The sequence below is a fragment of the Haplochromis burtoni genome, unplaced genomic scaffold, assembly GCF_018398535.1.
Source record: "Haplochromis burtoni strain Fernald_Lab_line unplaced genomic scaffold, NCSU_Asbu1 Contig_592, whole genome shotgun sequence".
NCBI lineage: Eukaryota > Metazoa > Chordata > Actinopteri > Cichliformes > Cichlidae > Haplochromis > Haplochromis burtoni.
The window spans coordinates 1-12,383 of record NW_024582953.1 but is presented as its reverse complement, the minus strand read 5'-3'; the positions used below and the strand labels follow the sequence as shown (position 1 = coordinate 12,383).

Here is a 12,383-nt window from a genome sequence, read left to right as displayed (position 1 = left end):
AAGGTAGATTTAAATACATTTACCTGATTTAGATGAAGCCTCAGCACTCTTCTTCATCAATTTTTTCACTCATCACACCCGAATCTGAAACAGGGTTCAAAGCTTCAGTTTAACTCTTCTGAAATGTTTGACATCTTGACATTACACATTATAAACAGCAGCAGATTAAATATTTTTACCTGATTTAGATGAAGCCTCAGCACTCTTCTCTCATCAATTTTTTCACTCATCACACCCGAATCTGAAACAGGGTTCAAAGCTTCAGTTTAACTCTTCTGAAATGTTTACATCTTGACATTTTACCAACAATAATTATAAACACAGCAGATTAAATATTTTTACCTGATGTAGATGAAGCCATAATTTGTATTCAGTGTTGTAACCACACAGGTGAGAGAGATGAGTGTTCAAGCTTCTGTTCAACGCATTATTTGTAGCTTCACAGCTGACACACCTCCAGCATTTGCATAACAGGTTTATATGATAGAGACAAAGACGAGCACACCTTGCAGACACCACACAACCTTTTACTGAACAGGATTGAAAGACTTTCTCTGACAGTAAGTTTTGCCACCAAGTTTGCATTCAGTATGACTATTAAAATTTATATTTGTGTTAGGCAAGATGATGGAGCAGGACGAATATAGAGGAAAGGAAAAAGTGGTAAGTAAGAAGAAGTCTAGCATGCAGCGGACTAGAATTAGTATTGTTTTTTGTTTCTTTTGTTTGCCCACTGAACACTTAACACATATGAATAGTAAATTCTTCTGTTAACTTTTGTGTGTGCACTGATTTTCTTTGTTGTGTCTTTCTCTGTTTTTTCTTACATACGATGTGAAATAGATAACATTTGTGCTGTATACACTATCAGTCAGTTTGGACACACCTTCTAATTTAATGTTTTTTCTTTACTTTACTTTACTACTTTCTACATCATAGATACATACTGAAAACACCAAATATATAAAGCAAGATGTATGGAATTATCTAGCAAAGAAAGGATTGATAAATAACTCTAAATATGTTTTAGATTGTGGATTTTTCAAAGTAGCCACCCTTTCATTTGTTGACATTGCTGCAAGCCTTTGGCTTTCTGTCAATTAGCTTCACTGAGAAAAATAAAAGTGTGAAATAGCTTTTTGAGTTATATACTTTTTTGTTTACAACAATATTCCATTTGTGTTCATTCATAGATTGATGCCTTAATTCTATAATGTAAATAGTATTGAAAATAAAGAAAAAACAATAAATGAGAAGGTGTGTCCAAAATGTTTGACTGGTAGGGTACATAAGCCGTACTAAAAATGTGCTGCTCTGTGTTTTTTCTTCACTGGTAGTGCTTCCTCGCTTCAGATTTTCTGTGTGTGTGTTGGTTGTAGAGGGTACGTTTTGATCCAAAGTTGAGCAGCAGCAGAAAAAAGAGAAAGCTCAAAAGACTCAGAAACCTTTAGAACACGCCAAAAAGCAGCTCAGGTCCTGTACCATGGGTGGTACCAAAACAAAAAACGAAAAACCAGCTGAAGGCATCCAACAAGTGCAAGCAACAAAAGTCAGGTAAAGGTTTCAGTTTCAAATTGGCTATTACAGGACATTATGTAAAAAGAACTATGCTGTACATTCATACAAGTACTGTACTTTGTAACTTTAACCTTTTATGGTGCTCTTATTCATTACTATTCCTTAATTATCATTATTTAATCACATGAACAATCAGCTGATTACACAAAGTAAATTGTTTCATAAGCAGTTAATAAGGCTCTAATCCTACATTGTAGATCTACTGACCAACAACATCAAAGAAAGAAGAAAGGTAAGCTATTTCAAAGATGCTTCCAACCATATTCAAGTGTGTGGGTCTGTGGGTCTGTTAAAAATAAATCCTAGAAAAACCGTAATATTCCGGCAGCTGGGGCACCAAAATAATACCATCAAATAAAAGAAAATAACTTCCTCATAAAAATACGGTTATTTTCAGTAATGACAATACAGTTTGTTGCCCTAATTTTACATGGGATTTTGCCTTTTTCAAGTGCTTTTAAACATTAAATTAGGAACATTTTAATGTGATTAAACAATGAAATTACCTATAAACAAGGTCAATGAATGTGGCAATATGATAATAATACTTAAATGTACAGAAATTTACAGTCAACAGTTGGTTCAAATAATAATGGATAGCATGCCCTGGGACAGACTGACAGAGGCTGCCATATCACACCATTGGCCCCTCTGGCTATCACCAGTAGGCAGTAGGTGAAGTGTCTTGACCAAGGACACAAAGACCGAGAGTGTCCGAGCCGGGGCTCGAACCGGCAACCTCCTGATTGCAAGGCGAACTGCCAACTCTTGAGCTACGATCGCCCTAAACAGCAATAATAGTAATAATTATTTGATGTTAACAAAGTTCATGAGACTCATTTCATATATTTTTCCATAGCATTACATTTGAATTTAACAGTTCAATCTTTCAAATAACGGACAAATATTTGTGAAATCATGATACATTTGTGAATGTATTTTAACAATCTAAATATGCATATACATTTAAAAAACAAGAAATTATGTTTTATTACATTACAGTGATTTTACGTTAATTTACATTTGAAATGTAAATCACAGTCTATTTATGTAAATTTAATGATATTCTAGAAGAACAGACAAAATTGTAAAATACACATCGATTCGATCCACGATTCATTCAATTCGATTTGAATCTGGGAAATTTTGCTCAGACAGTCAGAAATATTATAATTCAGATCAGTACATTTACATATTTTTGTATCTATAAAAAGGAAGCTGACACACGCAAGACTTTATCAAAGGTGTGAGCATCACAGCAGATGCCTTTGTGTCAAAGTAGCTGAAGATAAAACACAGAAAAACATGAAGGTTTTCCTGGCCTGGGATTTTATAAAAATATTCTGCAGTACATCAAAAACGAAAGAAAACCATTAATCAACTTATGAACATTACCTCTGAAATTACAGCGGTTTTATTAAGACACAGCGTTTTGCATTTTGTATAATTTTAAAAAGTTTAATTTGTTCAGTATTGAACAGCAGAAATTAGGTTTTCTTTTCGGAAGTAAGTAAAAGGAAAAAACAGCGGCCGACAGCGCTGTAAACAACTGTAGTCTTGTGCATAACAAGCAAGTGAATAATGCAGAAAACAGATTTCGGGGATAGACGGAAAACTGTTCTTGAGGTACACCCAGAGAGAGAGAGAGAGAGCTGTGCATGAAGTGTGATTTTATTGTAGTGGAAGCAAAACAGGAAAAGTCAGAGTGAATTCATGACGATGTTTATGTGAAGCGTTTGGATCTTCTTCTGCTGGTTCGGTCAATATTGTTTGGAGAGAGTGTGGTGGGGCGTGGTCTGCGGTGCCGTGCAGGGAGGGCATCCATAATCACGCCCGCTGGTTAAAACACAGGGACTCAGGTGTGTGTGGTTGTTGTTGTGGTGAGTGTGACTAAAAATGTCTCGAAAGGATATTCCGTGGTCCCGCCGTGCCTTATTCTCACCACAGAGAGATAAAACTAACAGCTTTAGAATCAGCGCAAAAAGGCGTAAACACAAAGCGCGGACCCGCCGAAACATCAGAATCAGCGAGCTGTCGGCTTTCAGCCCCGACGTGTCCGTGCCTCGGGTGAGAAAGGCGACATCTCACTGATTCTGGTCCGCGCTTTGTGTTTACGTCTTTGTGCAGAAGCCGTGTACCTGCTCTCATTTACTGTTTTAAATGTTTGGTGGTTGTCAAAATTTTGTGACGTTTCACCTGAGATTCTGGAATTTTGGGCAAAATACATTTATATAAAAAAATCGATTCAGGATTTTAATGAATCGATATCACGTTATCCAAGAATCGAAAAACCACCTAGTCTCACCCAGGGTGCAGAAAGAGTTAAATTACGTTCTCTACTGGAGTCCTACTCATGTGACAAATATGGCCAATGTGATTGGCTGTGCCTTTCAGGGAGCTCTGTTTAGTTTTAGCAGCGGCAAACCTGCGCTGCAGGAGGAGAGGAGGATGGCAGCAAAAAGGAAGAACCTGGATATAAGAAAGTATTTTTCAAAGAAACCTGTAAGTCACTTAAAGCCAAGTTCACTCATAAAATGTGTCCGTCATAATAACGTTACAGGCTATGCTAGGCTTTGGCCCACATCAGTCTAAAATTGTATGTAACCATGAATAACGTGTTTTGGAAACTAACTGCACAACAGGCAGCACTATTAGTTCTCTCAGTCTCAGAGCAGCATTTCTAATTTTGATTGAAACTGTCAGAGAAAACGGCAGCCTCGAGCAAGCCAGGATATTAGTTTACAGAGGCTGTTAAAATTATATGTCTAACGTTAAAATGTTGGTGACACAATAATTTCATCCTAATGGACTGACATATTCATAGGGTTAATTTTTGAGACAAAATGTCATGAGGTAGTCATGATTTTGCAAATATTCCACCTTGTAGTGCAGTTTGCACAAATTGTTTTAAAAATGCACTCACCTACAAACATTACTGATGAGTCAAGATCTGCACAAATTGACAGAAACACTGAAGCAGCTCCACATTTTATTCTTATTGTCATGTATGTCCTATTTGTCAGGTGACAGAAGAACCAACACAAAGCTCAGAGAGCAATGGTGATGCAAGATCACAGGTGAAATTGGATGATGACTTGATGGTTCATGACTGTATTTGAAGCACATGTGTGACTGCATGTACAGTATGTGGAATGTCTCACTGTTATTTATCAGGTGACAGAGGCAGCTCTGCCATGTTGTAGCTCAGACAGAGGTCACAGGTGACTGACTGATGATTTGGTGCTGTAGATTAACTAGTATTTATTATCATGACAATTGTTAGGCTGCTGATGTAAATTGATTCATTAGTGTATATTTGACAAAGAATCTGAATTGACACGTCTCACTTTTTATATGGCACGAATCCATGTGTTATTTTATCAGGTGGCAATATGTCCTAGTGCAGTCAGAGGGGAGGAGCCAGGGCCAAAGGTGAGGCACATCAAGCACAGAATAATAATTTTAATCTGAGGATAAAACGCAGGTACTGAGGCTGAAAGAAGCTTCAGTGCTCTCAGAAGACTAAAAACAATGGCTAAGGTCAACAATGACTCAGAATGAGATTAAACAATGCTGCTGTGTGTCCACCAGGAGAGACTGGACAGTATAGATGTAAAACCAATATGCCAGCAGTTTATTCTCAGTTAACGAGAGGAGAAGGCATGTGTTTGGCTCCTTCACATAGTGGACATTGAGTTGTTGTGTGGGACACCAGTAGTCCATGTCTGTTGCTGTAACAGTAGAATAAAAAATACAAAATAACACATAGTATTGAATTAACAGGGCAATAGTGCCTAAAATGTTGCATAATTTTGCTGAGAGATCTTTTACTTTGTGTAATCTTAGATGAGTAGTTTTATGGACAAAACCCACCAGATCATTTAGTGCTCCCTTAGTGCTAATGTGTCAGAGATGTTGGTGTAATATAACTGAAGTAATGATGTTAAGTCCTTAAAGTCATATTCTTTTATTGTCATGACTTATTTTTATTTTTGTATGATACCTGATTTATATGGAATATGGCTGAAGTAAACTAAATCTAAAATACTTAGTCATTTGTTTAATAGTAATTTAACATTATATAATTCACATATAAAATATATAATTATATTTTAAATGGTTTAAAAGCATGTAGAATAGCATATGTAGGCAAGTATATTTCTCCTTTTTTATCAAGAAGCAAAGACAAAAAGGAAAAAAAAAAGAAACAGGGCAGGGTTTGAATGAACCATCAAGTCATCATCCAATTCCACCTGTGATCTTGCATCACCAATGCTCTCTGAGCTTTGTGTTGGTTCTTCACCTGACAAACAGGACATACATGACAATAAGAATAAAATGTGGAGCTGCTTCAGTGTTTCTGTCAATTCGTGCAGATCTTGACTCATCAGTAATGTTTGTAGGCTGAGTGCATTTTTAAAACAATTTGTGCAAACTGCACTGCAAGGTGGAATATTTGCAAAATCATGACTACCTCATGACATTTTGTCTCAAAAATTAACCTATGAATATGTCAGTGCCATTAGGATGGAATTATTGTGTCACCAACATTTTAACGTTAGACATATAATCTAACAGCCTCTGTAAACTAATATCCTGGCTTGCTCGAGGCTGCTGTTTTCTCTGAAAGTTTCAATCAAAATTAGAAATGCTGCTCTGAGACTGAGAGAACTAATAGTGCTGCTTGTTGTGCAGTTAGTTTCCAAAACATGTTATTCATGGTTACATACAATTTTAGACTGATGTGGGCCAAAGCCTAGCATAGCCTGTAACGTTGTTATGACGGACACATTTTATGAGTTAATTTGGCTTTAAGTGACTTACAGGTTTCTTTGAAAAATACTTTCTTATATCCAGGTTTTTCCTTTTTGCTGCCATCCTCCTCTCCTCCTTGCAGCTCAGGTTTGCTGCTGCTGAAACTAAACAGAGCTCCCTGAAAGGCACAGCCAATCACATTGGCCATATTTGTCACATGAGGTAGGACTCCATTAGAGAACGTAATTTAACTCTTTCTGCACCGCTGGGTGAATGAGACTAGGGGTGGGTTTTAATAATCGATTCTTGGATAACGTGATATCGATTCATTAAAATCCTGAATCGATTTTTTTATAAAAATGTATTTTGCCCAAAATTCCAGAATCTCAGGTTAAACCTTCACAAAATTTTGACAACCACCAAACATTTAAAACTGTAAATGAGAGCAGGTACACGGCTTCTGCACAAAGACGTAAACACAAAGCGTGGACCAGAATCAGTGAGATGTCGCCTTTCTCACCCGATGGCACGGACACGCTCGGGGCTGAAAGCCGACAGCTCGCTGATTCTGATGTTTCGGCGCGTCCGCGCTTTGTGTTTACGCCCTTTTTGTGATGATTCTAGAGCTGTTAGTTTTATCTCTCTGTGGTGAGAATAAGGCACAGCGGGACCACGGAATATCCTTTCGAGACATTTTTATTCACACTCACCACAACAACAACCACACACACCTGAGTCCCCGTGTTTTAACCTAGCGGGCGTGATTATGGATGCCCTCCCTGCACGGCACCGCAGACCACGCCCCACCACACTCTCTCCAAACAATATTGACCGAACTAGCAGCAAAAGAAGATTCAAACGCTTCACATAAACATCGTCATGAATTCACTCTGACTTTTCCTGTTTTGCTTCCACTACAATAAAATCACACTTCATGCACAGCTCTCTCTCTCTCTCTCTGGGTGTACCTCAAGAACAGTTTTCCGTCTATCCCCGAAATCTGTTTTCTGCATTATTCGCTTGCTTGTTATGCACAAGACTACAGTTGTTTACAGCGCTGTCGGCCGCTGTTTTTTCCTTTTACTTACTTCCGAAAAGAAAACCTAATTTCTGCTGTTCAATACTGAACAAATGTAAACTTTTTAAAATTATACAAAATGCAAAACGCTGTGTCTCTAATAAAACTGCTGTAATTTCAGAGGTAATGTTCATAAGTTGATTAATGGTTTTCTTTTGTTTTTGATGTACTGCAGAATATTTTTATAAAATTCCAGGCCAGGAAAACCTTCATGTTTTTCTGTGTTTTATCTTCAGCTACTTTGACACAAAGGCATCTGCTGTGATGCTCACACCTTTGATAGTCTTGCGTGTGTCAGCTTCCTTTTTATAGATACAAAAATATGTAAATGTACTGACCTGAATTATAATATTTCTGACTGTCTGAGGCAAAATTTCCCAGATTCAAATCGAATTGAATGGAATCGTGGATCGAATCGATGTGTATTTTACAATTTTGTTCTGTTCTTCTAGAATATCATTAAATTTACATAAATAGACTGTGATTTCACATTTCAAATGTAAATTAACGTAAAATCACTGTAATGTAATAAAACATAATTTTCTTGTTTTTTAAATGTATATGCATATTTAGATTGTTAAAATACATTCACAAATGTATCATGATTTCACAAATATTTGTCCGTTATTTGAAAGATTGAACTGTTAAATTCAAATGTAATGCTATGGAAAAATATATGAAATGAGTCTCATGAACTTTGTTAACATCAAATAATTATTACTATTATTGCTGTTTAGGGCGATCGTAGCTCAAGAGTTGGCAGTTCGCCTTGCAATCAGGAGGTTGCCGGTTCGAGCCCCGGCTCGGACACTCTCGGTCTTTGTGTCCTTGGTCAAGACACTTCACCTACTGCCTACTGGTGATAGCCAGAGGGGCCAATGGTGTGATATGGCAGCCTCTGTCAGTCTGTCCCAGGGCATGCTATCCATTATTATTTGAACCAACTGTTGACTGTAAATTTCTGTACATTTAAGTATTATTATGCATATTGCCACATTCATTGACCTTGTTTATAGGTAATTTCATTGTTCAATCACATTGACATGTTCCTAATTTAATGTTTAAAAGCACTTGAAGAAGGCAAAATCCCATGTAAAATTAGGGCAACAAACTGTATTGTCATTACTGAAAATAACCGTATTTTTATGAGGAAGTTATTTTCTTTTATTTGATGGTATTATTTTGGTGCCCCAGCTGCCGGAATATTACGGTTTTTCTAGGATTTATTTTTAACAGACCCACAGACCCACACACTTGAATATGGTTGGAAGCATCTTTGAAATAGCTTACCTTTCTTCTTTCTTTGATGTTGTTGGTCAGTAGATCTACAATGTAGGATTAGAGCCTTATTAACTGCTTATGAAACAATTTACTTTGTGTAATCAGCTGATTGTTCATGTGATTAAATAATGATAATTAAGGAATAGTAATGAATAAGAGCACCATAAAAGGTTAAAGTTACAAAGTACAGTACTTGTATGAATGTACAGCATAGTTCTTTTTACATAATGTCCTGTAATAGCCAATTTGAAACTGAAACCTTTACCTGACTTTTGTTGCTTGCACTTGTTGGATGCCTTCAGCTGGTTTTTCGTTTTTTGTTTTGGTACCACCCATGGTACAGGACCTGAGCTGCTTTTTGGCGTGTTCTAAAGGTTTCTGAGTCTTTTGAGCTTTCTCTTTTTTCTGCTGCTGCTCAACTTTGGATCAAAACGTACCCTCTACAACCAACACACACACAGAAAATCTGAAGCGAGGAAGCACTACCAGTGAAGAAAAAACACAGAGCAGCACATTTTTAGTACGGCTTATGTACCCTACCAGTCAAACATTTTGGACACACCTTCTCATTTATTGTTTTTTCTTTTATTTCAATACTATTTACATTATAGAATTAAGGCATCAATCTATGAATGAACACAAATGGAATATTGTTGTAAACAAAAAAGTATATAACTCAAAAAGCTATTTCACACTTTTATTTTTCTCAGTGAAGCTAATTGACAGAAAGCCAAAGGCTTGCAGCAATGTCAACAAATGAAAGGGTGGCTACTTTGAAAAATCCACAATCTAAAACATATTTAGAGTTATTTATCAATCCTTTCTTTGCTAGATAATTCCATACATCTTGCTTTATATATTTGGTGTTTTCAGTATGTATCTATGATGTAGAAAGTAGTAAAGTAAAGTAAAGAAAAAACATTAAATTAGAAGGTGTGTCCAAACTGACTGATAGTGTATACAGCACAAATGTTATCTATTTCACATCGTATGTAAGAAAAAACAGAGAAAGACACAACAAAGAAAATCAGTGCACACACAAAAGTTAACAGAAGAATTTACTATTCATATGTGTTAAGTGTTCAGTGGGCAAACAAAAGAAACAAAAAACAATACTAATTCTAGTCCGCTGCATGCTAGACTTCTTCTTACTTCCACTTTTTCCTTTCCTCTATATTCGTCCTGCTCCATCATCTTGCCTAACACAAATATAAATTTTAATAGTCATACTGAATGCAAACTTGGTGGCAAAACTTACTGTCAGAGAAAGTCTTTCAATCCTGTTCAGTAAAAGGTTGTGTGGTGTCTGCAAGGTGTGCTCGTCTTTGTCTCTATCATATAAACCTGTTATGCAAATGCTGGAGGTGTGTCAGCTGTGAAGCTACAAATAATGCGTTGAACAGAAGCTTGAACACTCATCTCTCTCACCTGTGTGGTTACAACACTGAATACAAATTATGGCTTCATCTACATCAGGTAAAAATATTTAATCTGCTGTGTTTATAATTATTGTTGGTAAAATGTCAAGATGTAAACATTTCAGAAGAGTTAAACTGAAGCTTTGAACCCTGTTTCAGATTCGGGTGTGATGAGTGAAAAAATTGATGAGAAGAAGAGTGCTGAGGCTTCATCTAAATCAGGTAAAAATATTTAATCTGCTGTGTTTATAATTATTGTTGGTAAAATGTCAAGATGTCAACATTTCAGAAGAGTTAAACTGAAGCTTTGAACCCTGTTTCAGATTCGGGTGTGATGAGTGAAAAAATTGATGAGAAGAGTGCTGAGGCTTCATCTAAATCAGGTAAAATGTATTTAATCTGCTCTGTTTATATGTGTTATATGTGCTCATATGCACTGAAATACATGAAACGTATTGACATAACCTTTCAGATGTGTTAAACTGAAGTCATGAATTGTATTTCAGATCCTGATTTGAGGATTGTGATGATTGGAAAAACTGGTGTGGGAAAGAGTGCTGTTGGGAACACCATCCTGGAAAAAAAACATTTCAAGTCTCTTCCCAGTTCAGAGTCGGTGACTGAAACCTGTAAAGCAGGTGAAACAGATGGGGCCGTGAGAAAAATTTCTATTACAGACACACCAGGGATCATTGACACTAAGCTATCTGAAGAGATGATCAAAAAGGAAATTATAAAATGTGTTGAAGTCTCCAGTCCAGGTCCTCATGCTTTTCTACTGGTGCTCCAAGTCGGCCGATTCACCACAGAGGAGAAAAACTCTGTGGAAGCCCTGCAGGAGCTGTTTGGTCCAAAAGCTAACAATTACATGATTGTGCTGTTCACCCACGGAGATGATCTTGAAGACCAGGAAATCACCATACAGCAGTATGTACGTGAAGCCAAATCAGGCCTCAGACAAGTCATCCAAAGCTGTGGAAACAGGTTCCACGTCTTCAACAACAGAAGCAAAGACAAACAGCAGGTGGAGGAGTTGATCAAGAAGATTGACGACATGGTGGCAGTAAACGGTGGCACATACTACACCAATGCCATGTACAGAGAGGTGGAAGAAAGGAAACAGAAACAGGCTGAGATGGAGCATGAAGAATACAAGTTCCTGGCTCAACTGTTAGAGCAGATTCTGCGTTTTCATTCACGTCTTAAAAGAGAATAAAATTTTTTTAGATGATGTAAACCTGTAGACAAATATCTGTGGTGTTAATTTGCCCTGGTTAGATTTGAGATTTAAGAAGAATGCGTTTTAAAAAAGTAGTGATAAATCAAGCTGTGATATGCTACAAATATTTTTATAAAAAATATTTCTTACATATATATATGTGTGTATATCAGAATCAGAAGACTTTATTGATCCCAAGGGGAAATTATGTTGGTTACAGTGCTCCAGTACAATCAGTAACAAAAACGGACAACACTAGCAGTAAGAAATAGAACAATATATATAATATATACATGCATATAAGTCGCTTACTGATGAATATCTGAATGAGAAGGAAAGAAAGAAAGAAGAGCATGTGTAAAAAGGTTGTAGCTATTGCAGTATACAGTGTGTTAGGTGGAGGAGTTGTACAGGGAGATGGCCACATCTTTTCATGTGTGTGGGGGTGCACAACTATGTTTATATAAGAATATATATCTGTAAGCCTGTATATTTTGTATATATGACATGTTACTGGGCTTAAAAATAAATACATGTAACAAATGATAAGGAAGAATTAATTATGGACAGGGCAAAAACAGAAAGAAAAAGTGTTTACTATTAGTTAGTGAATAGTGGAAAAGGGATAAACTTGTGCTTTATCATACTCCTTTCTGGTCATATAAGTTATTTATAATTATTATTATTTTTTCCTTTTGTTTTGCTTTGTTTGTTTGTGTCTCTTTTTCTCTGTTGCTGTTATACTGTTTTAACATGTTAAAATAAAGATACAATATAAACAAAAAGATTTTAAGAATTAGGTTTTAATACGGAGCCACACACAGAATCTCAAACACACATTGTTCTTTGAACCTATTTTTTGACAAATCATAATGATTCATAAAAGCTTAGATTTATCAGTAAATTACATTAAATATCATAAAATTAATTCAAACATATCCAACAGGATTTGTTACAAATAGGTAAGTTTGTAACTATAGAAAATAGATTTTTTTGTACAATAGAAAATATTTATAAAAAAAAAAAAATAAAAAATAAATAAATAAATATATAT

At 36.1% G+C, this 12,383-nt stretch overlaps 2 protein-coding genes and 1 long non-coding RNA gene across 7 annotated transcripts in view; 2 read left to right on the top strand and 1 right to left on the bottom strand.

The window, feature by feature from the left end:
• LOC102300195 (GTPase IMAP family member 8) overlaps positions 1-10,002 on the bottom strand; it is an 18,184-nt gene extending 8,182 nt beyond the window's left edge. For 2 of the 4 annotated variants that reach the window (XM_042214600.1, XM_005948601.3), the window contains exons 1-2: positions 8,958-9,259; positions 8,702-8,736 (exon numbers count right to left, since the gene is read on the bottom strand). In XM_042214600.1, the coding sequence (XP_042070534.1) occupies positions 8,702-8,736; positions 8,958-9,028 (106 nt within the window). In that variant the 5' untranslated portion in view covers positions 9,029-9,259. Of the gene's footprint in view, positions 1-8,701; positions 8,737-8,957; positions 9,260-9,950 lie in introns of those variants that run through there. The other 2 variants (XM_005948600.3, XM_005948599.3) reach the window with 2 other exon arrangements.
• Positions 520-1,932, top strand: LOC121812429. The gene is made up of 3 exons (XR_006053053.1): positions 520-560; positions 1,380-1,554; positions 1,776-1,932. It is a non-coding gene; the product is annotated as an uncharacterized LOC121812429 (long non-coding RNA).
• A 90-nt stretch (positions 10,003-10,092) lies between the features above and the next one.
• On the top strand, positions 10,093-12,090 carry LOC102299363 (GTPase IMAP family member 9-like). Of its 2 annotated transcripts, XM_005948596.3 has the most exons (4): positions 10,094-10,168; positions 10,270-10,332; positions 10,434-10,493; positions 10,617-12,090. In XM_005948596.3, exons 1-4 carry the CDS (start codon positions 10,150-10,152, stop codon positions 11,324-11,326), a joined length of 852 nt encoding a protein of 283 aa, XP_005948658.1. In that variant the 5' UTR covers positions 10,094-10,149; the 3' UTR covers positions 11,327-12,090. The 2 variants fall into 2 exon arrangements, with proteins under 2 accessions (XP_005948659.1, XP_005948658.1); XM_005948597.3 differs by lacking the exon at positions 10,434-10,493 and having other exon boundaries at positions 10,093-10,168.
• The last annotated feature ends 293 nt before the right edge of the window (positions 12,091-12,383 follow it).

Bases quoted from the DNA above. Each gene is read 5' to 3' on its own strand.
- LOC102299363 (XM_005948596.3), top strand. The intron at 10,333-10,433 runs GTAAAAATATTT...ACCCTGTTTCAG, and splicing joins TGAGGCTTCATCTAAATCAG to ATTCGGGTGTGATGAGTGAA. The intron at 10,494-10,616 runs GTAAAATGTATT...ATTGTATTTCAG, and splicing joins TGAGGCTTCATCTAAATCAG to ATCCTGATTTGAGGATTGTG.